The 27,149-nt window shown below is 40.5% G+C and overlaps 4 protein-coding genes across 5 annotated transcripts; 2 read left to right on the plus strand and 2 right to left on the minus strand.

Moving 5' to 3' along the window:
• Positions 1–635: 635 nt before the first annotated feature.
• LOC134200335 (uncharacterized) lies at positions 636–8,350 on the minus strand. 2 transcript variants are annotated; one of them, XR_009975201.1, is made up of 3 exons: positions 7,548–8,350; positions 2,984–3,131; positions 636–1,093 (listed from the first exon to the last, which is right to left on the minus strand). XR_009975201.1 is itself a non-coding variant. In XM_062673066.1 (2 exons), exons 1-2 carry the CDS (start codon positions 7,948–7,950, stop codon positions 3,010–3,012), a joined length of 525 nt encoding a protein of 174 aa, XP_062529050.1. In that variant the 5' UTR covers positions 7,951–8,350; the 3' UTR covers positions 2,472–3,009. The 2 variants fall into 2 exon arrangements, 1 of the variants encoding a protein (XP_062529050.1); XM_062673066.1 differs by lacking the exon at positions 636–1,093 and having other exon boundaries at positions 2,472–3,131.
• Positions 8,351–8,869: 519 nt separating this feature from the next.
• Adgf (adenosine deaminase related growth factor) lies at positions 8,870–11,890 on the minus strand. Its single transcript, NM_001105228.1, is given in 2 exon segments — positions 8,870–10,731; positions 11,585–11,890. A coding segment is annotated over 1 exon segment (1,506 nt). The 5' UTR covers positions 10,486–10,731; positions 11,585–11,890; the 3' UTR covers positions 8,870–8,979.
• Positions 11,738–13,438, plus strand: LOC101742985 (adenosine deaminase AGSA). The gene has a single exon (XM_038016422.2). The coding sequence runs from the start codon at positions 11,738–11,740 to the stop codon at positions 13,244–13,246; it is 1,509 nt and encodes a 502-aa protein (XP_037872350.1). The 3' UTR covers positions 13,247–13,438.
• A 4,082-nt stretch (positions 13,439–17,520) lies between these two features.
• On the plus strand, positions 17,521–19,296 carry LOC101735656 (adenosine deaminase 2). Its single transcript, XM_038016550.2, has one exon. The coding sequence runs from the start codon at positions 17,648–17,650 to the stop codon at positions 19,133–19,135; it is 1,488 nt and encodes a 495-aa protein (XP_037872478.1). The 5' UTR covers positions 17,521–17,647; the 3' UTR covers positions 19,136–19,296.
• The last annotated feature ends 7,853 nt before the right edge of the window (positions 19,297–27,149 follow it).

Raw genomic sequence — 27,149 nt, forward strand, 5'->3', positions numbered from 1 at the left:
ATATGTATACGGGCCGCATAAGCGAACACTACTCTTGCATAGGTCAAGACGGAATGTGAATAAAACGCTCAAAGAATCCGATACACACATACTAAGCGAATAAAAGAGTGTTAAAATAAAAATAAAAAATCCAATCACTGAATACCTTGGGAATAGTAACGATGCAAAGACAATCTTCTAAGTCAATAATTTACTAATAAACCAAATCAGCTCTCAAAAGGTACTTCGCCACCATGATAGACCTCTAATGCACAAAGGTATTGATGTGATGTCTATGGATTTTGTTAACTATTTAAAATAAGGTGAGCAATTTTTTCACCGTGAACATTTTTATTGTGAACAAAATTCATTTTGGTGTATACAATGCAAATAATGATAAATATGGTAAATACAGGAGACCGTTCTATGATTATTCATCATAAATAATACTCCAAGTGTACATATTTTGTCGTGTTATGATAATAAAAATTAATTACTGATAACAATGATATTAGCTCATTGTACAGTCGGATTGGCGATGCGAATTTTTGCGAAGCAAATACAAGATATTGAAGGATAAATAAAACGTATAAAATATATAATACGTGTTGTCGTTGGTGTTTAGCTTGATGTTAAGGTATAAATTGGCTTTATTCGTTAATTGTAATGTATATATATATATATATATATATATATATATACGTCCTTAAATAGGATACATATATAGGTGAACCACAATTTTTCATCAAAATATTCATTGAATGAGCTATTAAATAAGTAGCGAAGAGATGCGACTATGGCATTAAAATCCCGGGCGCAGGTACCTATTTTTTAAAAGGAAATACGTACGCAATACGTGTTCACGAACGGACAACGACGCGTTGAAGGAATAATATCGTGTCAAAAAAACCAAACCCGTAAAATTGATAAATCTGCGTAATAACTGTCGGTAAGGTGTATCTTCTTCTTGTGGGATAAGGCCACATTATGCGGAGGTCGGTGCGGGATATTTTCTTATCATGCTGCACGGGGATTTGGATTCAGAATTACCCTGTGTTTCTCTACTGTTGGATGTCAACCTCTCCCATAGTCTGCCACGATGAAGGTCCTCCGTCTATGTGGTGATACACAATAATTTTATTACTTTGGCCAAATATTATTCAGCTGGCCTCCGTCAATCAATACAATTTAGATTTCTACCTTATTTATGGAGGTGGCTGGCGGCATTCAGGTTGTAATATATACTTAAATGTTAGCAAAATAATGTTGCATCATTCATGAATGAATGATTTATTTTATTTCAGACAACAAGTCCATATGTGTACATAGTATCATCGAAACATACATAAAATTACCAAAACGTCTAATAATGTAGTATGTAATGATAATATCGCGTCACAGTTGCGAACAGACTACAGTACAAGCACTAAAAGCAGATGCTACAATGAGTTCGTTAGTTGCAAGGGCCCTTCTTTGAAGGGTGTCACTCCACGGTTTGTTGTACAATCCTTGAAATTACATGGTACCTTTCACGGGAACATGCAAACGTGCTTCTATCACCACGTTCTTGAGTCTATATTGCATTGAAAGCGTAAAATACTCGTTTTCCATTCGGTCTTATCCACGAGCGGAGTGCATCTCTAAATGAGACGTATAATCTATTTTTTAACTGTGCCTTACTGTTTTGTTATGATGTATTTAAACTACTGTGCTACTCTTTTGTGGTACTCACAATAATTGGAAACTTGCACGGTTGGGTACCATAGCCATGCCTATTTCTCTGGCAAAAGAATTATTTGTTTGAGCTAGAACGGAGCTCTTCGCAATAACATTGTAAACTAAATTAATATATCTGTGATTAATATTCAATCTTCGGTCTGATGTCTCAAAATAAAAGAAAAAGGTGTTTAATACTTTTTTGGAATCGAGTTCCTTTTGCTATATTCTTTTTGTGTTTGTATTAAGTATTGATTGAATAAAAAATAAAGAGTGGGTATAAAATAAATTACATTCACTACAAAAAAAGTCGTTTTTGGTGTCGTTTTTCATAGTTACACTTGTTTCGGTCTCTTTCTTTTGTCAGCTCGCAAACGAAACGTGCAGTGTGCTTATTGCGAGTTTTTAACATTCTCGATAGCGTAAAAGTTAACTCAAATCTGTATGGACTTGGAACCTTTGCCTACGTTTGCCGCTAGGGGCGCTGTTCCAACTGCATACAAATTTGAGTTAACTTTCACGCTATCGAGAACCTTAAAAAACTCGCACTAAGCACACAGATGTCTACTGTCACAGTCGTTAAATGTCTCCCGCAGAGGTGCGCTAAATATTTTCAACTACAATTTGACTTGGTACAAAGTAACGTACTTATTGAATAATGGCAATAGACCGCCTTCCACCGTTTTTTACAACTTCGTGGGTGGTGTTCTTAAGTGTAGCTTCTGTTACGTTTAACAACAAGATAAGCTATCATAGCCATATTAGAGCGCATGAGAGTAGCGGACATTACATTTAAGTTATTAAGCTTAAGTTATAAAAAAAATTTGGTCGCGGTTGCCCGAAACCGGCTTGGAACCATGATGATGGGTATTGAATAATAATATGATTAAAAAATTCAACCATTATTTTATTTTTTACTAGCTGACACGGCAGACTTCGTAGTGCCTCAATCGATAAATAAAAGACCGACGGGGGACACCGGGGCAAAAACAAAATTGTTACTTTTATTTAATTCCGAGCATTTTTATATTCATCTACCTTTTAAACCTTCTCTGGACTTCCACAAATAATTCAAAACCAAAATTAGCCAAATCGGTCCAGCCGTAGTCGAGTTTTAGCGAGACTAACGGACAGCAATTCATTTTTATATATAGAGAAGATATTGTCGTTGCTCTTGTCAACTGTAGTGTTCATAAAACGATTGCCTACGTACTTCAAATTCAATGTATATTTTGTTTTTTTTAATTATTGTATTTCATGTTTATGATCAAACGAGGTTACGACCCACCTGGTGGTTACAAGAAACCGTAGACACTATAACGTGAAATCCCCGGTCCACCTTGAGACGTGCGATTTAAGTGTCAGTCGTATTGTTAAGGATATTTGGAGGTCAGGAGATAGATGTATTTGTCCTTGTCTCGTGTGCTTTCGGTACTCTATAACAAAAAAAAAAACGATTAGGTAGTTCTGAAAGAAAAAAATACACTATATAGGAAAGGAGTCATCGTCTTTTTTTTTTTTTTTATGATTGAAGGATTACTAGTGGCCCGGAGGCCTTTCCAGTTTCACCAGGACAGGTGGGCGAGCAAAGGCTCAGCCAGGAGGGGTGGGATTTGCTAACAGCTACCCGAGCGCCTCCGAAGGAGACCTAACAACTCAAGAGTAGCTGCTTCGCGAATGAATTTACTACCGGATCGGAATCGCGACCCGCTGAGAAGATCCGGCGAGAAACTCAGCGAGCTGATTCATGGGTTAGGTTGCACGGCGAACTCTTTGTCGAGTTCGACGAGTACGGTTACCGAGGTCCCTAAGCCTGCTCCTAGAGCTGAAGGCGTCTAGTGCGAAGGTTATTGGATCTGATGGATCTGTAAGGACGTGTCTAGGGCGTCGACGGTGACTGGCTCCTGCATGATCAGGATTCGGGGAGTAGTCAGCGGCGGCTACGATAAGGCGATTATCATGACGCATAGCCTTATCGAAGTACCGTTCCGACGCTGACTTCATGTATTTCTGTATAGATTCGAGGCCCAGGTCGTCGTGTAGGTCAACGTTCCTAACGAACCACGGAGCTCCGACGGCTAACCTGCAAAAGCGGGATTGTAGAGATTGAAGGGTGTCTATGTGTGTGCGGGCCGCGTGAGCGAACACCACACTCGCGTAAGTCATGACGGGCCTTATGCAAGTTTTGTAAAGTGTCACCTTGTTCCGAAGGGACATTTTACTCCGCTTACAAATCATGGGGTAGAGTCTACCGAGAATAAACGCGGCACGGTCACGGACTGATTTTATATGCGGGCGGAATGTCATCGATGCATCCAGGGTAACGCCCAGGTACTTGACCTTCCTGGCCCAGGGTATGGATTGACTAAAGAGAGTAATCGGGGGTGTGAGATTCCTCCTCCTAATACGGGAGGAAATCCGTGTGGAGCTTCCCCTCTGAAAGAGCACCGCAGTACTTTTCGCTGGGTTGATGTCTATGCGCCATTTTCGGAACCACTGTCCTAGGGCTAGGGCTGCGCTCTGAAGCTTCTTCGCGATTAGGGACTTGTTTCTACTGGAATAGTAAACAGTCGTGTCGTCGGCGAATAAAGCTAAATGGGTCGGCGGCGACCGGGGAATATCGTTAACGAATAAGCTAAATAGGAGGGGTGAGAGGACAGAGCCTTGCGGGACTCCAGCTGTGAGAGGTCGTGGGGAGGAGCGGGTTCCCTCGACTCGATATCGAAAAGAGCGGTTCGACAAGAAGTCCCGTATGATGAGCACGAGACTATCCGGCACACCCATGTTGAATAGTTTGAAAATCAAACCGTTGTGCCAGACTTTGTCGAACGCTTTTGCGACGTCGAAGAAGAGAGCTCCCGTGTATAACGGTTTTGGTCGATTAAGCCCCACAAGAATGTGCTCCGTGAGGCGGTGCACCTGTTGAACGCATGAGTGATTTGTATGGAATCCGAATTGTTCATCGATGAGAATGCCCTTGGATGAGACGAAGTCTCTGAGGCGTTTGTAGAGCAGACGCTCATACAGTTTGCCTAGAGACATGAGGAGGCTGATCGGGCGGTAGCTCGTCGGATGATTTTTTGGTTTACCGGGTTTATGTATGCCGATAACGTCCGCTTCTTTCCACACCGCGGGAAAGATACAGTTCGCCATAGCGGCATTGAAAATAGATGCCAGCATCACGATGAGTTGGACGGGTAGAAGTTTAATAACGCGGTTGGATATACCGTCGGAACCGGGAGCCTTGCGAGGACGTAGGTCTTTGATCAAGTCTTTAACTTCCATCGGGGTGACGGGTGGTAACGGATCAGAGGGTGGCAAGGAGGCTCTGCGTTCTACCTCACTGTCTACTAATTCTACATGAACAGGGTCCACGGATTGAGTGCTGGGCGTACACTGGGTTTGCAATGTATCGGCCAGCAGCTCTGCTTTTTCGTCATCATCGAACGCCGTGAGTCGGCCTGAGGGGCCTACGAGGGGGGGCATAGTTACTACCGTATCCGATTTGAGAGTACGAGCTAAGCGGTAGTAAGACCTTTGGGAGGGCGCGAGTCCTTCTAAGAAATCAGACCATCTGGCATCTCGGACTTCGGCGATGCGAGACTTTACGTCGCGTTGTAGGGCACGCATTCGAATACGATTTTCCGCGGTAGGATACCTGTCGTAGGCGCGTATCGAGGCGTTCTTAGCTCTAAGGAGTTCCCTAATATCGTCGGACAATTTGAAGCGGTGAAGGAAGTCCTCCGCTACAACTTGTTTCGATGACCTATCTAATGTCGAGGTGATGTGTGACGTTAAGATGTCTATGGCTTCAGCGGTATCCTGAGGAGACGGGGTAGAGTCCGGGCTAAACGGTAGCGATGGTGGATCAGATTCAGCCAGGCTGATGCTCAGCGTGTGCCAATCCACCACAGTCCTCGTGACGGGAACGGAATCGGGAGCGCGACCGAGCTTCATAACGACGGGACGGTGGTCTGAATCTAACTCTGAAACTACTTCGATCGAGTGTAAGCACAGAGTTACGTTTTTTAATAACGCTATGTCGAGTATATCCGGGCGATGCGCGATATTTAGCGGGTAGTGAGTCGGGATTAGCGGAGCGACGATATCGAAGGCGAGATTATCGACTAACGCGTCAAGCCGTCTGCCATTCGGGGTTGTGGTGTGTGAGTTCCACCTGATGTGTTTACAATTTAGGTCGCCCGCCAGAATGACAGAGCTCCCCATGCCGAGCAGCGCCTCGATATCACTTCTTAGAACGATCTTATCCGGTGGAAGATAAACGGACGCGATAACGATCGGCGCGTGTCCCGTCAGTGAGATTCGGCACACTGATGCTTCGATATTAGCGAGCGCGGGAGGATCGAGTGGGACGCAATGCAGGGCTCTTCTATAGTAAATGACGGTACCACCACCACGAGCAGAGAGCCTGTCGTTCCTGACCATGTTATAGTTCGCGATTTTAGGGTCACGGCGCGCGGGCTTAAGTAGGGTCTCCTGCACTAAAAAGATATCAATTTGATGGTCACGCAAAAAGTCAGAAACCTGATCACGCTGATTTGCGAGACCGTAAGCGTTAAAAAATCCTATCGTTACGGATAGGGGCTTTATTCTACTTATATACGCCATTGATTACCGGCGGAGTGAGGGGAGGACGTACGTATTTAATGACGCGTATACGTCGGCGTATTCTTGCACAACGGCGATAAAGTGTTGTGCAGTGGAGGCAGAGCGAATGGCGTCGCCCAAAGCGTTAACGCGCTCAAAGTTGATCGACTGAAAGAAGTCGATCGCTAAAGCGAGATTGTCGGACGCGGTCGGAGGGCAAGTCGCGGGAGAGGGACGAGTCGCGGGGGCGGGACGAATCGCGGAGGAGGAAGTTGTAGCCGTGTTCATGTACGGCAGCGGTTTCGCCCAGGCCGAGACACTGGGCACCGGCGCCGGAACGAACGCTGGCTTAGCCTGCGACACAGAGGGTGCCGAGGCTTTGATGTCTGGGCTGGAAGCTCGGAGGCGGTTTTGGCGGGCGACGCGGCGATTTATTTTCGGGGCTCGGGGGCATCCGCGGTAATTTGCGGGGTGACCCTGTGTTCGACACAGGACGCAGCTAGGCGGTTCCGTCGCGGTTTTTTGATCGCGAGTGCATAGGGCCGTGGCGTGATCGCCTAAGCACTTGACGCATCGGGGGCGCGCGTGACAGTTACGGGAAGAATGCCCGTATAATTGGCAGTTATGGCACTGGCTAGGTGTGCCTTTCTTGTGTGGGGTTTCGACTGCGATTCCGGAAAGGCTACAGACCGTTCGGATGTTGAATATTTGCTTACCCTCGGGGGTAGGCTGGAGGGCGACGAGAACCATATTATATGGCTCCCTTCCGCGGCCTGTGTGCATGCGGTGTACGGAGTTAACCGGTAGGCCTTGTTCGAGAAGGTCGGCCTTGACGAGCTCGGCATCCAACTCTTTAGGGATGCCACGTATAACGGCACGGAGTTCGCGCTCCTCCTGGAGCGTATATGTGTGGAAACTTATACGCTCCTTACGGAGGTAAGAAGAGAGGGCTCTATGGTCGTCGGATGTTCGAACCTTAATTTGAATGCCGTTCGCGAGGTTACGGGCATTCGTGAAATTGATATTTTTGGCCTTAAGGGCCAGGGAAACTCGTTCCCAAGCTGCCTTCTCTTGAAGGATTACCGGGGGAGGGGTCTGGGCTTTATTTTGTGCCACCGGACGCGGCGACGGAGTGGCACGGGCTGGAGGCGCAACGGGAGTCTGAGGGCGGGGGCGCGACGCGTTCGCGGCTTTGCTAATTTTAGCGGCCGCGGGAGCTCGAGACTCCGCGGCACGCTTCTTACCCTTTTGCACCAGGGTGAATCCATCCGTCGATGAGGCGGGAGCGAGGTCGACCTCCATCTCCGAGTCAGAGTCGGAGGACGAGGAGGCGGGCGCAGGTGACCTACGAGTAGGTGTTTTGGACGGCGCGACGGAGGCCGCGGATGATCGCGCTGCTGGAACAGTGACCACGGCGGACGACGCAGCAGTTTTACTCGCCAGTATAGGCGACGCGGGAACGGCAGGCACGACGGAGGCTGCGGTGCTCGATGCAGAAGCTTTGCACGCAGGTACAGGCGACGCAGGAGCAGCGAGCTCGGTGGAGTCCACGAGAGGGCTCGCAGTGTGATCGGCCTTGAAGGCCTGAAACTCGGAAGTGAGCTTTGGGTAGCGAAGCCGGAGAAATTCCGCAAATACAGCATCCATGATGTCTACGTGCCCAGGTGGGGCTACCCTGGGTCTTAGAAAACACTCGCCTTGCGAGGCCCCAACTTCTCGGACCTGAGCGGTTCTATTGAACACAGGTGGCGATGCGGCACGATTACTGCAGGACAAAGAAAAATCACAACAAAACGGAAATAACAAAAAGAAACAAAACAATTAAACACTTCCAGGAAGACAGTTTGTCGGCAGATGTACACGAATACAGAAATAACAAAAGGAAACCAAACAAATAAAAACTTCCAGGAAAAACACTTGGTCGGCAGATGTACCACGAACACAGGCCGCGCGAACAATGGCCGGGCTAACAAAAGCCGGGCGAACAAAGGCCGGGCGATCGAGTGGTCGATGAGCACGTCCGCGCGTGACGGGTGCCTCTATCGGAATGTGAGTCATCGTCTCTTAATACACGCAACATAACAACTTGTAATCGATTGAATTTATTTAAAGATTATCTAAGCTTTCTATCTTTTATGTGATCAAAATGAAGTCATTAGGGTTGCATCATGCACATTAAATTGATTTAATATACAGGAACTTTTATGAATGACTTTCAGTTTGCATATTCTGTAACTTATTGAGTATACTTTGGTATAATGATGATATTAATTGATTTTTTGTTAAAATTTCCAAGAACAAAAGTTAAGTAAAATAAATATTTATAAAAATAAATAATGAAGAGTTCGACGACCTCTGAATGAAGTAAGTTTAAAATAAAATGAGTAACATTAATTTGTTTTTCGCTACTTTATCTTTAGATATATTTTAAAAATAAATACCGCTCTACACTTTAAAAACCATTTTACATGTATTAAAAATGTTCCCAAATTCTACTGTCATTTGAATTTTGTTAATTATTCGATAACGAATTTAGAAGCTCACAACATATAAAACTCCAAACATAAAGTACTTATAAAAACTTTATTTATTATAAAAATTATTTATATTCGAATAGTCGAATGCATACAACCTACAGGTGAATATGTAATTACTAAGAAGTAACATAAAGATTTATTACAGAGGACACTTAAAATTATTGATGAAACTATCCCAATTTCTCTTGAATCTCCTTAGCGCTTCTGTCTTCTGGCGATCTTCGAATGAACTGTAAATAAACGAATTTAATGCTAATTGTTTCAGTAGTCTTAAGTCGGCGAGTCGGCTGGCCGCTCCAACAAAAGCAACATAGAAATCGTCCGTCAAGGGTTCCGCCTCCCATGCTCCTGGATCGTCGCTTGATATAACCACAGGTAATCCTTTAGACAGAAACGTACTCAAAGGATGATTCCTGACATCGCGTACTAATGACAGCACCGCATTCGATATTATATTGATTTCCAAACCAATATCATTCTTGATCACTTCCTCTAGCAGCAGAGGATGTTTGGCCAAAGCGTAGGCGTGTCCAATCCTTTTCGCACCCAATAAAATAGCGTCCATCAAATTCTCGTCCGTTAACGTTCCCAGCCAATCAGTTTCACCGGCGTGGAAGAAGTAGTCCAAGCTCTCGCTGGCTTCCAGTAACTGGGGTGCGAATTCGATTAAAGGCTCTCCCAGATCCTCCTGTCCGACTAGATCGAATCCAGCAAAAATATCGGGCATGTCCTTCTTGACGTCTTTGGCTATTTGGAGATACGTTGACAAAACGCTTCGGTTCACTCTCCTCGATGGCGCATATATTAGTTTGGCTCCTATGAAATCAGGATAATCTTTGACGAATTTTCGTATAACCTTCCTGTATGCTTTTGCGGTTACAACAGGGTCGAACGCAGTTCCGTCGAGTTCATACAGGCTCGGTAAGACGCTCCTAAATTCAACATACAAAACGTTATCCTCTCTAAACTTCATCAAGGCGTCATAGAAATATTTCTCCCACACCGGCCGGTACGTTAGCAACGGATCAACAGTAAGAAAGTAGTCCATGAACTTAGTCCATGTATCCGTAATACATCCGTATACTGTATCTGGATCGTCGACCACCAGCGTGAAATGTTTCCGCAATTCTTCATCGAACTTCGTAACGTTTTCTACCGAGGATCGCACTTTAGAAATATCTTGCCATTTCCCTTTGCAAGGCGTGTTGGGTGTTTTGCTCGAGAAACGAAATCCGACTATTTCTTTGTATAGGCACACGTAAAGATCTTGCATGTACGTGATGTTCATGAGATAATCGGGTCCGAGCAAAGACATATCGTGCACGTGTAACAACGCTCCCTTTGGCATAACCTTCAAAATCTGGTACAGTCTCCTCTTTCTCATTGTGTCTTTGTATTTGAAGTAGTGTTGCGAAAAATTGTAATAGCGCGGGTGATCGAACGCGTAATCAATTTCTTGGAATTTAAGTTGCATAATGCAATTGTTTACTTCGCTTTCTTTGTCGCTAAGCGTCATATTACCGCCAACGGTCAATCTTAGCTCATTTCTTGAGAGAGTATTCCTTCTTCTATGGTATTCGTTGATGTCAGGCGGATCGGCTACGATGCAGACGACGAAGGAAGCGAATAATATTATTTCAAACATACTCTATGCAGCAATACTGAGACAGTGAGACGTACGATCTGTAACGTGTTTAAGTGAATACTGACGCTTAGTGGACCGGAGCGTTGCCCGCATTGATCATGATCATCGGTTTATTAATAAAGTAATAAATGCTATTTACGGATCGAGGAGTCATACGCGCGAGTACGTAGCGAAATTATCGTATTCAAAATGAAGTTTTAATAATCCCTCATAGTACATAAATAAGTACATTTTCGATTTTAACCAATGGAACAAAAAAAACATTTTTTTTTTCACTTTTAATAATATTCGTCTTCTAAATATTTTGACGTTTTGTTCAAATTTAAATTAAAAAATTCTTTCTAGTTTAAAATTGACAGTTCTCGAAAACTTGACAAAGTCATTTTTGGATTTTCGGAAAAAGAACAGCAAAAAGTACATATTTGAAAAATAAATTCCTATAAATGCAACGATTTAAATTAATAAAACGAAATGGTGTAATTTACAGCCAGTGACGTCTATGAAAAGGGGTTTAGCTTTCAAAGCATTGCCCGGGACTCGGGAGAAACTAAAAAAAAAAGTAAAAAGAAATATAAAGGCTACGTCATCCGCCATGCTGATTTTATGCAAAGGGTTGGGGAAGCATTAAGTGGTGCTCTAAAGTACCGCCCCGCGGTATGCATTCGTAAAAAGAAAAAAAAAATGGCGGCGACATACAACTCACGTATGATATTTAGATGTGGAATTTGCGAGACAGACAAAGCGCACTTTTAGCACCTTCCCTTTAATCTCCTGATTGCAAGTCCCCTAAATCATAATCGAAATGGCCTTTATGTACTCGGCGGCTAAGTAATAGTGCAACACCGACTTTAGAAGTAACGATTTTTGCATTTCCTTGTTTAAAAAGCAAAAATTTCCTTGGCAGTTGTTTTAAATGTAAATAATTCTAATAATTAAGTAGATTATTATCGGTGAATCATGCGTAGCGGCCGCTATTGCAGAACGGAAGAAATTTTGGCAAATATCTGATCCACTCTAAGAATGTTTCTAAGATAAATATATCGATCGAGAAATATATCGTCGGTATAACAAAAAAAAACCATACGATGCGAAAACTTACCTTCGTGGATGTAACTATGTACTACTATGTGGTATTATACTCGTAATTAAATGATGTTATCAAGAAATTATTGTTGTTGTAAATTATTGTTTCAAAATTGAATTTTGAATTTCTCGTTGCTTTTTTTTTCAGAATTTCGAGGTAATAAAGAAGATGCCAACAAAATTGACTGTGTTCTTATGGCTGAGCATCATAATGCAAGCGTTTTGCAACACAACCCACGAAACAGTAAAGAAGAAAAGAAATGAACTATTTGAAAAAGAATTGGAAATGATGCTCGGACGCGACATTGTATTGAATGAAAACGAAACTAAAGTCAACGAGATATTTATGAAACTTAAAACGAAAGAACTAGACCAAGGATTCCGGCACAGACGTCCTTTTGTTTTATCCAAACACTTCTTTGAATACAAAGATGATGTCAAGAAAACTGAACTGTACAAGCTGATTAAAAAAATGCCAAAAGGTGCGGTGCTTCATGCCCACGATACTTCACTCTTAGGTCCAGATTACGTATTAGAATTAACATACTGGAAATATTTATATGTTTGTTTTATTGACGACGAAGTATTATTTAGATTTGCGAAGACTTTACCGACCACACCGTGTGCAACAAAATGGCAGCTTGTTAAAGAAGCAAGATACTCATCGGGTAATGTTGATGAATTCGATGATCATCTCCGAAAAGAGTTCACGTTAGTCGTAGATGATTATGTAAAGAAGTACCCAGATAATAATGCCATTTGGAAGAGCTTCAAGAAGTATTTCAAAACAATTTTATCGATCGTCTCTTACAAACCGGCATGGGAGCAATACTTTTACGACGCGCTAAAGGAGTATCGTCATGACAATGTATTCTTTCTTGAAGTGAGAAGTATTTTACCAACGCTTTACGATTTAGATGGAAACGTTTATGACCCAGTAGCAACCGCTGAATCATATCAGAAAGTAACTGAACAATTCATGCATGATTATCCAGATTTTATGGGTGCGAAACTTATTTACGCGCCATCTAGAGGGACAGAGCAATTTACTTTCGATGAATATTTGAGATTCGCAAAAGAAATCAAACGTAAGCTACCGGATTTCTTTGCTGGTTTCGATCTAGTCAATCACGAGGATGCGGGACCGCCAAACAAACACTTTCTACCACAATTGGTCAATGAAAAAGATAACTTGAACTACTATTTCCATGCCGCCGAAACTAATTGGAACGGAATGGATTCAGACGAAAACCTGTATGACGCTTTGGCTCTGGATACTAAACGTATCGGTCACGGATTCGCTCTGATAAAGCATCCACTTTTAATAGATGAAGTAAGAAAGAGAGATATCGCCATAGAAGTGAATGTCATTTCCAATAATGTTCTTTGTTTAGTCAGTGATATTAGGAATCACCCGCTTTCGTCTTATTTAGCGCAAGGCTTGCCTGTCGTGGTGTCGAGTGATGATCGCGGTGCATGGGAAGCGGACCCTTTGTCCCATGACTTCTATGCCGCATTCGTTGGAGTAGCCAGCCGCCATGCAGACCTGAGGCTTCTGAAAAAGCTCGCTCTGAATTCGATACGCTACAGTACGTATTCGGACAAAAGTAAAATGTTTGCTGAATTCGAAAGCCGATGGTCACAATTCATTAATGCTGTGAAAGATAAACATGTTTAGAAAAATCACAGAAGCACAAATCACACAATAATTTTCTAGATTAAATATAAATAGAAATAAAATAGGATATATGTAGCACATTACATAATAATTATTTTCTAATGTTTTTGATTGTCATTCGTATATTATTTCCGACACTTGGAATGCGTTACAGTATCTGTTATATGTATATAATAAAACCCCTACATAGTACTATTTATGTCTACAACCCGAGAACACCGTCGAAAATACTATAATAAATAGGTTCTATATGTACATATTATATATTTGTTGACAATTTAAAAACAACTGTTAGTGATCGCGGATCTTTTGAGCGAGCATGTATAGGATTTATTTATTTATTGCTTAGATGTGTGGACGAGCTCACAGCCCACCTGGTGTTAAGTAGTTACTAGAACCCATAGACATCTACGTACTATCCGCTTTGCCGATTTGTACACTCATGTGTTTCGCTTTGAAGAGTGTAACTACCGTTACACGACATAAATGAGACTTCGACCTCAAGCCTCAAATTGAGCGGTGGCATTCACGTTGCGGTAATATCTATGGACTCCGATAACCGATAACCACACCAAGACGATCACGTTCTCGTTTTTAAACTATAAAAATATGTGTGGTGTCGTGGGACACCGGATAGGAACGAAGTTCCTTATTATAAAAATATTAATTTTAAGTTCTGTTCGAGGTATAAAGAAAATAATTATTCAGGTATACATTTTTCATTATGTTTTTTTTATTGATTAAAAAGAAAACTACTTTACAAAGTTATCAACTTTATTTTATTCACAATGACTTATAAAAAATATATAATAATAATATACAAAGAAACAGCTATTTACATGAATAATAATAATAACCGTCATCACGTAGACTATACCTACTTAGTCTGGCCATAAATACTGTAACAATTAAAAAAAAGAAAGAAAGAGAAAGGTATTATACACTACGCGCCTGCGCACGTCTCATTTAACGGTTTTATTCCACGGACTTTTTCTTACGGTTTTACTATCAAACACATTTTTTTCAGTTCGGTCGCGCAGCAAAATCCCTATCTCCTCCAAGCCTGCCGTAAGGAACTTCGTTCCAATAAATAAGGATTTTATAGTGTATGGTATTAGCTATAGTATTCCCATCTTTCGAACCGAAGCGCATTGGAATGAACTTACAATATGCACTGTGCGTTTCGGTTTGAAGGGTGGGGCAGCCGTTGTAACTATCTTGAGACCTTAGAACTTATATCTCAAGGTGGGTGGCGCATTTACTTTGTTGATGTCTATGAGCTCCAGTAACCCCTTAACACCAGGTGGGCTGTGAGCTGGTCCAACCATTTAAGCAATAAAAAAAGAATGTCGCTTATTCCAAATATATCCAGTCGACATAATATTTTTTCTGCTTTAAACCGACATCGGCTTAAAATATTTCGTCCTAATCTTAACAATTGATATAACCAATGGTCCCTATTTTCTACGTAAGATGAGTGTTTTTTTTTTTTTTATTGCTTGGATGGGTGGACGAGCTCACAGCCCACCTGATCTTAAGTGGTTACTGAAGCCCATAGACATCTACAACGTAAATGCGCCACCCACCTTGAGATATAAGTTCTAAGGTCTCAGGTATAGTTACAACGGCTGCCCCACCCTTCAAACCGAAACGCATTACTGCTTCACGGCAGAAATAGGCGGGGTGGTGGTACCTATCCGTGCGGACTCACAAGACGTCCTACCACCAGTAATAACGCAAATTATAATTTTTGCGGGAGTGTTCTCTTCAAACATAATTAACTGCTTGTTCGATGCAATTTTGACTTTGTAGCGTGCATGTAGATACTCGCAATAATAAGCAACCGCTTAAATGCTTATAGCGTTACTGCCGCGAAAAAGCATTGCATCGTTATTGCTTTAAAAATTAGCATATAACACGGTGTGCATGCATATTTAAGCGGTAGGCAGCGGCTTGGCTCTGCCCCTGGCATTGCTGAAGTTCATGGGCGTCGGTAACCACTCACCATCAGGTGGGTCGTATGTTTGTCTGCCTACAAGGGCAATAAAAAAAAGCATGGTTCTATATAATTATTTTTTTTACTATGTACCCATATTTGTCAATAATAATAATAGTCACAACACATAACATAATATTGTTTCCATTAAAAATTACATGAAACTCCTATTGAATTTATCAGAGTAAATTAAACCAACAAAATATTGCTCTTTCAAATCTGACAGGCACAAAATGTAATTTCAATAAATATTAAACGATTGTAACGTCTATTTGTTTTGATTAAAATATTCTAACATTCGATCTGAACATGAGTTAATTAGTTCTAATTGTTGGTGATATGACTAATACTGGTGTCGATGGCGAGGGCTACTCAAATTGGCTCCCTTGTCCCGAGCCATACGAATTGTTTTTGGAACGAAGTTCCTTATGGAACGATGCGGAGGGGTACCCTTACCGGAAAAAAAACGTCCGTAACGTAAGATTTTTATTATTTATGTATAGTCTTAGTATGATTGCTATACAGTGTCTAATGTATAGTCTACGTGATGATGGTTATTTTTTCATGCCACTTTTTAGCTCACGGATGTCTACTGCTGGACAAAAGCCTTCCCTAAGGTTTACCACAATAACCGGTCCTGCGTAGCCTGCATCCAGCGGACTCCCGCGACTTTTAGCAGGTCGCATTATTAATGTTATTTCATGGGGCCTTTCGATGTTCGACATTTTTAATTGTACCCCTGAAATTTTTGGAACCACTGGATAGAGAATGTTGGTATACTTTTTTAACATGAGCACGTTCATGTATGAAGTAGTGTAGATAGAGCTCTAAGCGCGCACGGGCAAGTAGGTACAACCATTCTGGCGATTTTTATCTTGAAACTGTATTGTGTTCAAATTTTAGACTTTAGAAGTCATGCCTCAAAGTGGATATCGGCATTTCCGTTGTGATATTTATGAGCTCCTAAAAGTACTTAGAAACAGGTGGCCCGCGAGATAGTCCAAACATCTAAGCAAAGAATTGATCAGTGGCGACACGTATGCGAGCCGGACCTATTTGTATGACGGCTGGAAATCATCCTTCTGCTGTAAATTATCCTTCTCTAAATACTGGTAGCCGGATGTGCTACCCGTACCTAAATGTGGCTACCACCATTCTGCCTATTTTCCAGCAAGAGGCGGATGAGCGTCTTGAGACGTTGATTACAAGCCGCTCGCCCTAAACAGGTTATTTCGGATCCTCCCGATCCACTATTGCCCGTTGCTTTTAAGGCATTCCAAACACTTACTTAGCCCACAGACCCAATCTACTGAGATACTCGGCGGATCTTCTCGATGGGTCCCGATTCCGATCCGCTGTTAGATTCGGCGAAGCACTGCCCTTGCTAGGGTTAGTGTGAGCAATTTCTCTCAGACTGAATTCGGTGAAGCTAGAACATAACCTGTTGACGCAAAAAAAACAAAAACGAGCCGCTATTTAAATTCTGTTAATTTAGCAGTGTAGAAATATGACCTTGGAATTATTCAAGACAGAGAGATCTTGGAATTATTCGCCGCATACGCTCGCCGCGCTTCACACTAACTTTATCCCTCACTAATCAGTTCTTTTGTCACTGTTGCTGTGCGGAGATCGCGTAGATTATCCCTGATATCTTGTCGTTCAGGGCTTCCCGTTACAATTGTTTTCTTACAAGTTACGTAAGCTATGCGTTCTGATTTAAAAAAAAATCAGAGTTTTAATATCTATACTAATATTATAAAGAGGAAAGATTTGTTTGTTTGTTTGTTTCGAATAGGCTCCGAAACTACTGGACCGATTTGAAAAATTCTTTTTCCATTAGAAGCCGACGTTGTCCCTGATGAACATAGGCTACTTTTTTTTTATTTATTTTTTTTGGTTTCATGTGTGTTTTAGTGTTTCCGAAGCGAAGCGAGGGCGGGTCGCTAGTCTTTAAATATTTTAAGCATCGTGTGCGCTTTGTTCATGGTACGGTTAATAAAAGAAAATCGACTTTTAGAAAACAAAATGAGTCCATCGTCAATGTGGTTGAAGTCTATTAAATAGAATTATCAGAGATAAGATCTTGATCAAATTGAAATGGCACAACCTGCGAAACACTAGTTTTCCAATAAAGAATAAATAAAGTTGTGAGGTGAGGACACACACACACACATTAAAAAAAATACATTGGTCGATTGTCAGTCGAATTGAGAAACTCCCTTTTTTGAAATCGATTAAAACTGAAATACAAACATAACAGAATTTCATACCGTGTTTTTATCTATCTAATTATCTATATATCGCTGATTGCGAGATTTTCGCCTCCCACTATCAAAGTACGCCTGTGCGCACTATACATTTAAAACGTTTTCTGCTTGGTCTGTATTCAATTACAAACGTTTACAATGTCGATAGTGATTTGTCTTTTCTATTTTATTGTTGCAACCGCCGCAAAGAATGCGATCGAAGACAGAAATAAACTGCTCGAACGTGAACTCAAAATGATGCTCGGTAGTGATATAAGTTTGAGTGACAGTGAAATGAAAGCGAATGATATAATAATGGATCTGAAAATAAAGGAACTCGACTATGCGTTTCATCATCCGCAAACGTTCAATTTATCTAAGCACTTTTTTGATTATAAAGACGAAGTAGAGGATACGGAGTTGTTCAAACTACTGCAGCAGATGCCGAAAGGCGCCGTACTCCACGCTCATGACACGGGCCTTTTGAGTCCAGATTATGTCCTCGAATTAACTTACATGAAAGATCTGTACGTTTGCTTCCAGAAAGGTCAAGTTCAGTTTTTGTTTTCCGAGAATATTCCGAAAACTCCTTGTGCAGTAAAATGGCAATTACTGAGCGATGCCAGACTATCGTCGAGTAATGTTGAAAAATTCGATGCGGATCTAAGAAAGCACTTTACTTTAGTTGTGAGCAATCCAAAAGAGGTTTACTCCGATGTGAATGCGGCTTGGAGGAAGTTCCAACAGTACTTCATCACGACTGGACCGCTTTTATCTTACAAACCAGTATGGGAACAATATTTCTACGACACATTGAAAGCCTTTCGGGAAGACAATGTAATGTACATTGAAATTAGAAGTGTTTTACCCGAACTGTACGATTTAGACGGAAACGTGTATGATTCTGTTGAAACCGCATTAATTTATAAAGAAGTCTTAGATCGCTTTATGGAGGATTATCCAGATTTTTATGGAGCTAAATTAATATATGCACCTTTCCGAATGGTGGATACGAAAACTGTTAAAAAATACATTGATATTGCCAAAGAAATAAAAAGATTGGCTCCAGATTTTTTAGCAGGTTTTGATTTAGTTGGTCAAGAAGATATTGGAGCACCAACTAAAGACTTTTTATCAGAGCTAGAGGAAGCAAAAAGTGAATTGGACTTCTTCTTTCACGCCGGAGAGACGAACTGGTACGGTACAAGCTCAGATGAAAACTTATTAGATGTAATAGCGCTTGACACTAAACGAATAGGCCATGCCTTTGCTCTCATTAAGCACCCTGTGCTTTTAGAGGAGGTAAAGAAGCGGGGCATAGCTTTAGAAGTTAATGTGGTGTCAAACGTTGTTTTGAAATTAGTTGATGACGTTAGGAATCATCCTTTAGCTGCATTTTTAGCTCAAGATCTGCCTGTAGTTTTGTCTAGTGATGATCCCGGTGTTTGGGAAGCAACGCCTCTGACCCATGATTTTTATGTCACTTTCCTTGGAGTAGCTAGCAGACACGCGGACCTGAAAATGTTGAAGAAACTAGCATTAAATTCGTTGTATTACAGCACATATCCGAATAAAGACAAAATAGTCCATGAATTCGAAATACGGTGGACGAAATTTATAGACAATATTGTGAAAGATAAATGGTGACATCGAATCTCAATTTACAGGGATTATATTATGAATTCCTAGGTGTTTCGAAATCTTTCAAAATTCCCTCTTAATAGGACCCGTATTTAATGTAATTTGTCAACAACATTTTCTTGTTTTAAAATGTGTCGGTAATAAAGGTACTAATAATATTTAGAAAATGGTTTTTCTTAAATAAATGGCAATTATATGTTTTATAATAATTCTTTCGAACATGATACTTTCACATTTCACGACTGTAAGTATAATATTATATTAATACCTATCAATATACCTAATTATTTTATTTCAACCTTTTGTCTCAATATATCATTTAAAGATAATATTTACTAGCTTATATTAAATGGCAAAGTTAGAACTTTCCAGAAACAGACAGAGACAACTTTTAAACTACTCATATCATTTGCATTACAAACTTTGCTTATACCGATAATTTATTTTTACTTCATTTTGAGGCCTTTGTCTGAGATCTACAAATCTAATACTAGTTTAATCTTCATAAAACTATAACCGAAATTGCTTCGTTTTCGATTTTTACAAATATCTTGTTAATGTACTAAGTCGTCAGTCCACCTGGTTGGAGGACGCCCCACGCTCCTTGTATCCATCCGTGGCCTCCATTCGAGGACTTTCCTCCCCCCACCAACTCCCACGGCGGGAAGTCGTTGGATGCGGAAGGCGGAGGACCGCATTATGTGGAAGGCATTGGGAAAGGCCTATGTCCAGCAGTGGGCAGATAAAGGCTGATGATGATGATGACGATGTGTTAATGTACCTTGGAATGTACTTTTAACACAATAATCTTATACCAATAATAGATACTAGCTTTTGCCCGCGACTCCGTCCGCGTTTAATAGTTACTTTGGCATAACGCTAAATATTACCCCCCACTTCATTTACGTAAAAAGTGAAAATATTTTTGAATTATAATGTAGAATGTTAAGGAGCTATTTAAACTCCTATTTTGAAAAATTCTTTATTGGTGCTCCACTTGTATTGGTATTATCGTGATGTTATAATATAACCTGTAGCCTTCCTTAATAAATGGGCAATCTAAAACTGAAAGAATTTTTCAAATCAGACCAGTAGTTCCTGAGATTAGCGCGTTCAAAGAAACAAACTCTTCAGCTTTATAATATTAGTATAGATACTTACTTAGTTTGAATGAGCAAAGAAAATTGCCTCTAGAAATCACATCGAAGGTCGATTTCATAATATTTGTGACTGTTAGAGAACGGTCACGATCTCATTAATTTTGTTATACCAACCTATGATTGAATGCTGAAAACGTAACATAAATATTATTATGTGAAAATCAATAGTGACATAACATTTATGTAGCTACCCGATGAATAAAGATAGATTGCGGCAATAAACGCAAGGTCTACATTTTCACGTCATAATATTAGCCATAGTAAAAACTGCAAGAGACTTTGAGTTAGGCTACAGCGCACATCTAGCTTAGGCTGGCTTAGTTACTGGTGGTAGGACCTCTTGAGAGTCCGGACGGGTAGGTACCACCACCCTGTCTATTTCTGCCGTGAAGCAGTAATGCGTTTCGGTTTGAAGGGCGGTGAAGCCGTTGTAACTATACTTGAGACCTTAGAACTTATATCTCAAGGTGGGTGGCGCATTTACGTTGTGGACGTCTATGGGCTCCAGTAACCACTTAACACCAGGTGGGCTGTGAGCTCGTCCACCCATCTATGCAATAAAAAATAATAATAAAAATGTCCCAATTTTAAACACGACTACCACTAAAAATCACTTCTATATTAATTCGTTTGTCCATTTTTCTTGCTGTCTCGAATATGTACGCATTGAATAATCATATAAATAGTTATATTCATCATGAGTAATCATACCGATAACTTTATATCGCACGTACATATGTATGTACATATATACGAGTATCATACGTTATAATATCAATTATAATTACGAAAACCTAGTTTTACGAAATTCCCTGGCTACTTTATCTAATCAATGCTTAATGAAGTTTTTATTTTACATGATTAGCTCCGATCGATTTTGTAAATCTATACTTAATATTATAAAAAGGAAAGATTTGTTTGTTTGTTTGTATTGAATAGGCTCCGAAACTACTGAACCGATTTGAAAAATTATTTTACTGTTTGGAAGCTACACTATTTCCGAGTGACATAGGCTATAATTTGAAAAAAATTTGGGATCGATACTAAAACTCCAATAATGTGTAAAAGGTGTAAAAAAATTACCTAAAATATTCTTTACATCGCGTGCCCTGCGAAAACTATTGATGATAGAATAAAATAATGTCATACGACTTTGTAGAACACATTTTTATTTAGAAAAAGTGTCGCGACAGCATATGTCTAACTATTATAGTTATGCGGCAATAAGTGTTCTTTCATTTCAAAAAATAAAATAACGTCAAATATCGTTAAATTTTTTGTTAAAGACCCAAGCGGAGCCGGAGCGGGCCGCTAGTTAATTAAATAATGACAGTTGACTGCGAAAATTTAGGGTTATCTTGTTGTTAGGTATTTATGATGCGTCGCGTTTCATTGCTGTGTATGAAAAGGAGTTATTGTTGCTACGTATCCTGTAGCCTATTCGTAATTCCATATTTCGTAAATCTGAAATACAAGAGGAGGCTGACTGGCCGCCGCCACTGGCGTTCCTCCATGCTCTAGGATAGGCGCGGCTAGGTACCACCGACTTACCTATTCCTGCCGTGAAGCAGTTGAGTCGACTATTATCAAAGCTGGCAATGTGACTTTTGGACAATTATTGGTAAATCAGAAAAACGAATTATTGACTTTGTATTCCATTGGCAGTCACAAAACTCTTCTGAACGACATCTTAGATAAATAACAGATTAAGTTAATACTTTATTAAAATTTAATGCAGGTTTTGAACCGTATTCTTTAAAGGAGACGATTATATTCAAATGAATCTGTATTGCCCTATCAATAGCACTTTTTTGTCCAAATGCACAGATTGCCACCTTTGATAATAGACGACTCAGTTATGTGTTTCGGTCTGAAGGGTAGGGCAGCCGTTGTAACTATACTGAGATCTTAGAACTTATATCTCAAGGTGGGTGGCGCATTTACGCTGTAGATGTCTATGGGCTCCAGTAACCACTTAACACCAGGTGGGCTGTGAGCTCATCCAACCATCTAAGCAATAAAAAAAATCTTCCTAAATTTTTTTTCTCTTACCTATGCTTTGCCTATAGCCTTGAGAGACTACTTCAGCTTCACCCTAACGTGTAGGTGAGCTCACGGGGCTCAAACCGCAAGTGTTGCTAACACTGGCCCTAGCAAGAGCAGTGCTCCGTAGAAACTCAGCGGGCTGTGTCTATGGGTTAATTTATTCGTCGAGCCCTTCGTCACAAGCGACGGGTTCGGTGAGGACGGTGACCGGTGCTTGAGGTACCTAAAAGCACCGTTAATGGATCGGGAGGATCCGTAATGACGTGTTTAGGGCTACATGGATCGTTTACGCCACATACATTAAATCGTTAATGCCGCCACCTGTCTTGAAACATGATATCGGCTGACCCATCAAGTCAGAAGCCGTTTTCTTTGCGACAGAAATAGGCAGGATCGCTATACTCTCTGATTCGTCTGTAACGAGATGCATGTAAAGAGATGGAGTGCTCTTCTAAGCCGACACCACAATCGAAGCGATGTTAGCACGGTGAATCTGCTGTGAAATTTGAGAGGTAAGCGTCTAATATCTGTAGCATTCTCTACTATCTACATTGGTGTATTCAACTTTTAAATGATCAATGAATTACAGCCTATTATTAAGCCTTTGACTACCGTGTAGGTCACCGGTGCCCTACGCGGCGCACTAAAGTAATTATGTCGATTTATCTTACTAAGCGCCAGGATTGCCGAACATTGCCTTCTTTAGTTTGTTAATGAATGTTTTAGTTTTTTTGGGTCTCTTAGAAATAGATTCATTCCAGTTTCTTCTGATTCATTTCCCAGAGTCTACTGGATAGTCTGGCGTCACAGACATCGTCATAATTACCTTAGTGCATTACGTAGGGCACCGGTGACCTACACGGCAGTCAAAGGGTTAAAAAAGAAACACCACGGTCGGATTCATTCGAGATGTCGAAAGTTTTAATTGGCTATGCAGCTTTGAAATCGGAACACAGAATTTTTTGCGGCAGAAATTGCCTCTGGGTGTCGCGGCGGTGCTAAGTTGTCTGTCAAGCTAACTATAGTCTCGGCAAACATCGTATTTTCGTTAGCATTCAGCTATAATATACTAACATTTATTAAAATAGTAACAAAAAATCTTATGTTAATATACATATTAAAGTTTTCTGGGTTTTCTAAAAATAGAAAGTCATTTGTTACGGATGACGTCGTCCAAAACGTTTCAGTTGAGCGCCAAAACAGCTATATTCACGGTTCCGTCTGATTTAAAGCCATCCCGTGGGTGACAACGTCAAGTTTCAAGTCGTGTAAGTACGAAATTTAATAAAAAATATATTTCGTTGTGGCTTATACATTGATAAGTGTCTAATATCAATTTTGGGCTGACACGTCGATAACCTATTAATTATCAATGAACCGAACTAAACCACTAGCTAATAGAGCACAGATATAACAATAATGATATTACGCGTCGTGATCGGTGCTTAGAACAACAACAAGAATAGATAAAAATATGACTTGCGAATGATCGTTTGATTTTAATTAAAATTCACAACAACTTTTTATTTTATTGCTTATATGGATGGACGAGCTCACAGCCCACCTGGTGTTAAGTGGTTACTGGAGCCCATAGACATCTACAACGTAAATGCGCCACCCACCTTGAGATACAAGTTCTAAGATCTCAGTATAGTTACAACGGCTGCCCCACCCTTCAAAGCGAAACGCATTACTGCTTCACGGCAGAAATAGGCAGGGTGGTGGTACCTACCCGCGCGGACTCTCAATGGGTCCTACCACCAGTAAACTATTTCTTACATTGATTTATTATTTCACTACTTATACATACTTTACTAGTCAAAGCCGGCTCGCATTGGTGACCGATATAGATCGGGATAGCCATCAGATCATAAACAAATCCTATGATTTGTTTATGATCTGATGGCTATCAAGCTTCACAGGGTCACAAGTTAAGGCAATTGGATGATTTCCTGAAATTTTCAACGAATTTGTTCAATTTTGAAACCGTTTCAGGGTTTATTAGGGATCCTTAAGGGAATGGATATAAAATTCGACTCGACGGCCCACCTGATGGTAAGTGGTCACCGTCGCTCATGGACGTCAGCAATGCCAGGGGCAGAGCCAAGCCGCTGCCTACCATTAAGTACTCTCCGCAAGCCTCGTTTGAAGAAGGACATGTCATAGCGCTCGGAAAACACCGTGGAGGGGAGTTCATCCCAAAATATCGAATTGTATTCATAAGTATATTGGTACACAAAAAACAACAAAATTACTGGTGGTAGGACCTCTTGTGAGTCCGCACGGGTAGGTACCACCACCCTGCCTATTTCTGCCGTGAAGCAGTAATGCGTTTCGGTTTGAAGGGTGGGGCAGCCGTTGTAACTATAATTGAGACCTTAGAACTTATATCTCAAGGTGGGTGGCGCATTTACGTTGTAGATGTCTATGGGCTCCAGTAACCACTTAACACCAGGTGGGCTGTGAGCTCGTCCACTCATCTAAGCAATAAAAAATACTTAACAAATAGTTGTAAAGCACATTTTTAGGACATAATATCATAACGTCAGTAAGTTCTATGGAAAATAATTTATTCCAGAGCCAAGTGGTTCGTGGTAAAAATAATCTCTGGATACGCTTTGTATATATTATTATGCTGTATCGTGTGATTATTATGCTGTACGATGCCTATTTGCGAAGTAGCCTTGAATATAACGCACTCGTGTGGGATCCTCGCGAAGCAGTTCAAAAGCTAATGCTGGAAAAACTACATAAAAAATTTTGCAGGTTCCTATTCAAGAAAATGTATGGATACTATCCGTTCTTGTATCCATCACTTTATGTGACTGGTATGGTCGGATTAGATACTCTTGAGCTCAGACGGAAGATGACTCTTATGGTGCATTATTATCAGCTATTGCATAACAAAATTGATAACTCCACTGCACTGGAATCAGTGTTGTTATATGTGCCTGATGGCTACATGCGCGGATGTATGTGTGGAGGGGTGCGTCGCCAGCGGCAGCTTCTTAGTACTACGCACGCGCGTACGCAGCACACCGCTAACTCCCCGACGCATCGTGCTGTCTCGCTACTCAATGGCTTGCTAGCCTATGCTCCGGAAATGGATATATTCCATGATGGTTTGCAGCGATTTATTGTTGTTGTTAGAAATTACTTAAGCTAATTATTAATACCTTACAAATGTTTTGGTTTATACTGTTAATTTGTAAGTAGACTAATTAAATAAATAAATAAATAAATAAATATAAATATTGCGGTTACAAATGAGGTCTAATGTGGTGATGACGGTGTCTTCTGGAAAGTTCTCTAGAGCACTCCTCATGAAACACACGGAGTAAAACACAGAAACAACCTTAGTATTAGAAATGTTAATACAAGAATCCTCCTATTTTGAAATAATTTTACGTATTTCGTAAAAAATAACAAGACTAGTTCAATATTCTAAAAGACAATTTAAAACAGTTTTTTTTTTGGTTTATTATTTCAAGTACACGAACCCTACGTATTAATGTTCTATTTAAGTGGGTATATTCAAAAATTTTAGAATTCTTGATCTTAGAGTTATACAGTTTTGTGCGAACACTGAGTTTCTTTAATTAGGGCGTGTTCAAACACGAAGCGATGCATGTTCTTCGTTCATTAGGTGTTTAAACTAATTGATGTCAACCGGTGTCACCAGCTAAAGATTTATTTAATGACAGCGTTGTATGTATCCTGAATGAAAAAAATAAATAAATTGGTAATTTTTATTTTATTCGCGTAGCTGGGAAATTAACTAATTGTCATCGTTGGCCAGACCTCGAGTTAAATTTAAAGTACGCAAGAGAGAGAGAGAGAGAGAGAGAAAAAAAATACTTTATTGCACACCAAAACACAATTAACATCAGAAAACAGTCAACAAGCAGATACGTTTGTACAATAGGCGATCTTATCGCTAAAAGCCTTCTCTTCTTCCAGACAACCGTTTAATTACCCGAAATTCTGGACAGATAAAGATACAGCAGGTGTGTTGCGGTGTACTATTAATAATACATTATTAAAGAAGATACATGCATACAGTAAATAGATATATATAGTTAAATTACCGCAAGGAAATTCGTAATGTGAGTACCTAATTCAAAGCAATAAGTAAGTAAATTATTTCCTTCTGCACTACCTTTGTTTAACCGGTGGAGAATGTCTTAGGCATTAAATCCGCCAATTTAAATTTTACATGAAGTGTAATTCAAAAATAAATAAATAAATTGTTTTTTTCTATAGACAAAACCTACTGGGTTTCTCGCCGAATATATTTTTATTTATTGCCCTTGTAGGTAGACGAGCATACGGCCCACCTGATGGTGAGTAGTCCGTCGTCCATGGACTTCAGCAATGCCAGGGGTAGAGCCAAGCCGCTGCCTACCGATCTGCTCAGAGAGCTGTCGCGATTTCGATCCGGTGAGAGATTCAGCTAAGCACGGCCCTTGCTAGGGTAAAGCCTCTCAGGCTGAGCTTCGTAAGCTCGCTTACCCTTCTACCCGTTATCGGAATAGCCCCTTAGGCTACCAAATATCAGGAAGGAAAAAAAAGATATTTTTTAATGTTTGAAACATGTACTGTTGAGCAGATTATCTTATAGCTATCCTAATGTTGTGTTATTACAAAAATCCGTGGACAAAAAACATCATAATTTAACTGGAATAGACACTTAGAAGAAAAAAAATGTCGTTTGACAAGAGACCCGGTAGAAGTCTCCTTAAAAAAATAATTCAAACTTATAATATGTACTAGAGGTCCCGCAGTAGTCGAAATTCGACTATAATTAATTGGAA

This window comes from Bombyx mori, chromosome 16 (assembly GCF_030269925.1).
Source record: "Bombyx mori chromosome 16, ASM3026992v2".
NCBI lineage: Eukaryota > Metazoa > Arthropoda > Insecta > Lepidoptera > Bombycidae > Bombyx > Bombyx mori.

Bases quoted from the DNA above. Each gene is read 5' to 3' on its own strand.
- LOC101735656 (XM_038016550.2), top strand. From the start codon at position 17,648: ATGTCGATAGTGATTTGTCTTTTCTATTTTATTGTTGCAACCGCCGCA.
- LOC134200335 (XM_062673066.1), bottom strand. From the start codon at position 7,950: ATGGATGCTGTATTTGCGGAATTTCTCCGGCTTCGCTACCCAAAGCTC. The intron at 3,132-7,547 runs GTAAGAAGCGTG...TTTTTGTTATAG, and splicing joins ATTCACCCTGGTGCAAAAGG to AGTACCGAAAGCACACGAGA.
- LOC101742985 (XM_038016422.2), top strand. From the start codon at position 11,738: ATGCCAACAAAATTGACTGTGTTCTTATGGCTGAGCATCATAATGCAA.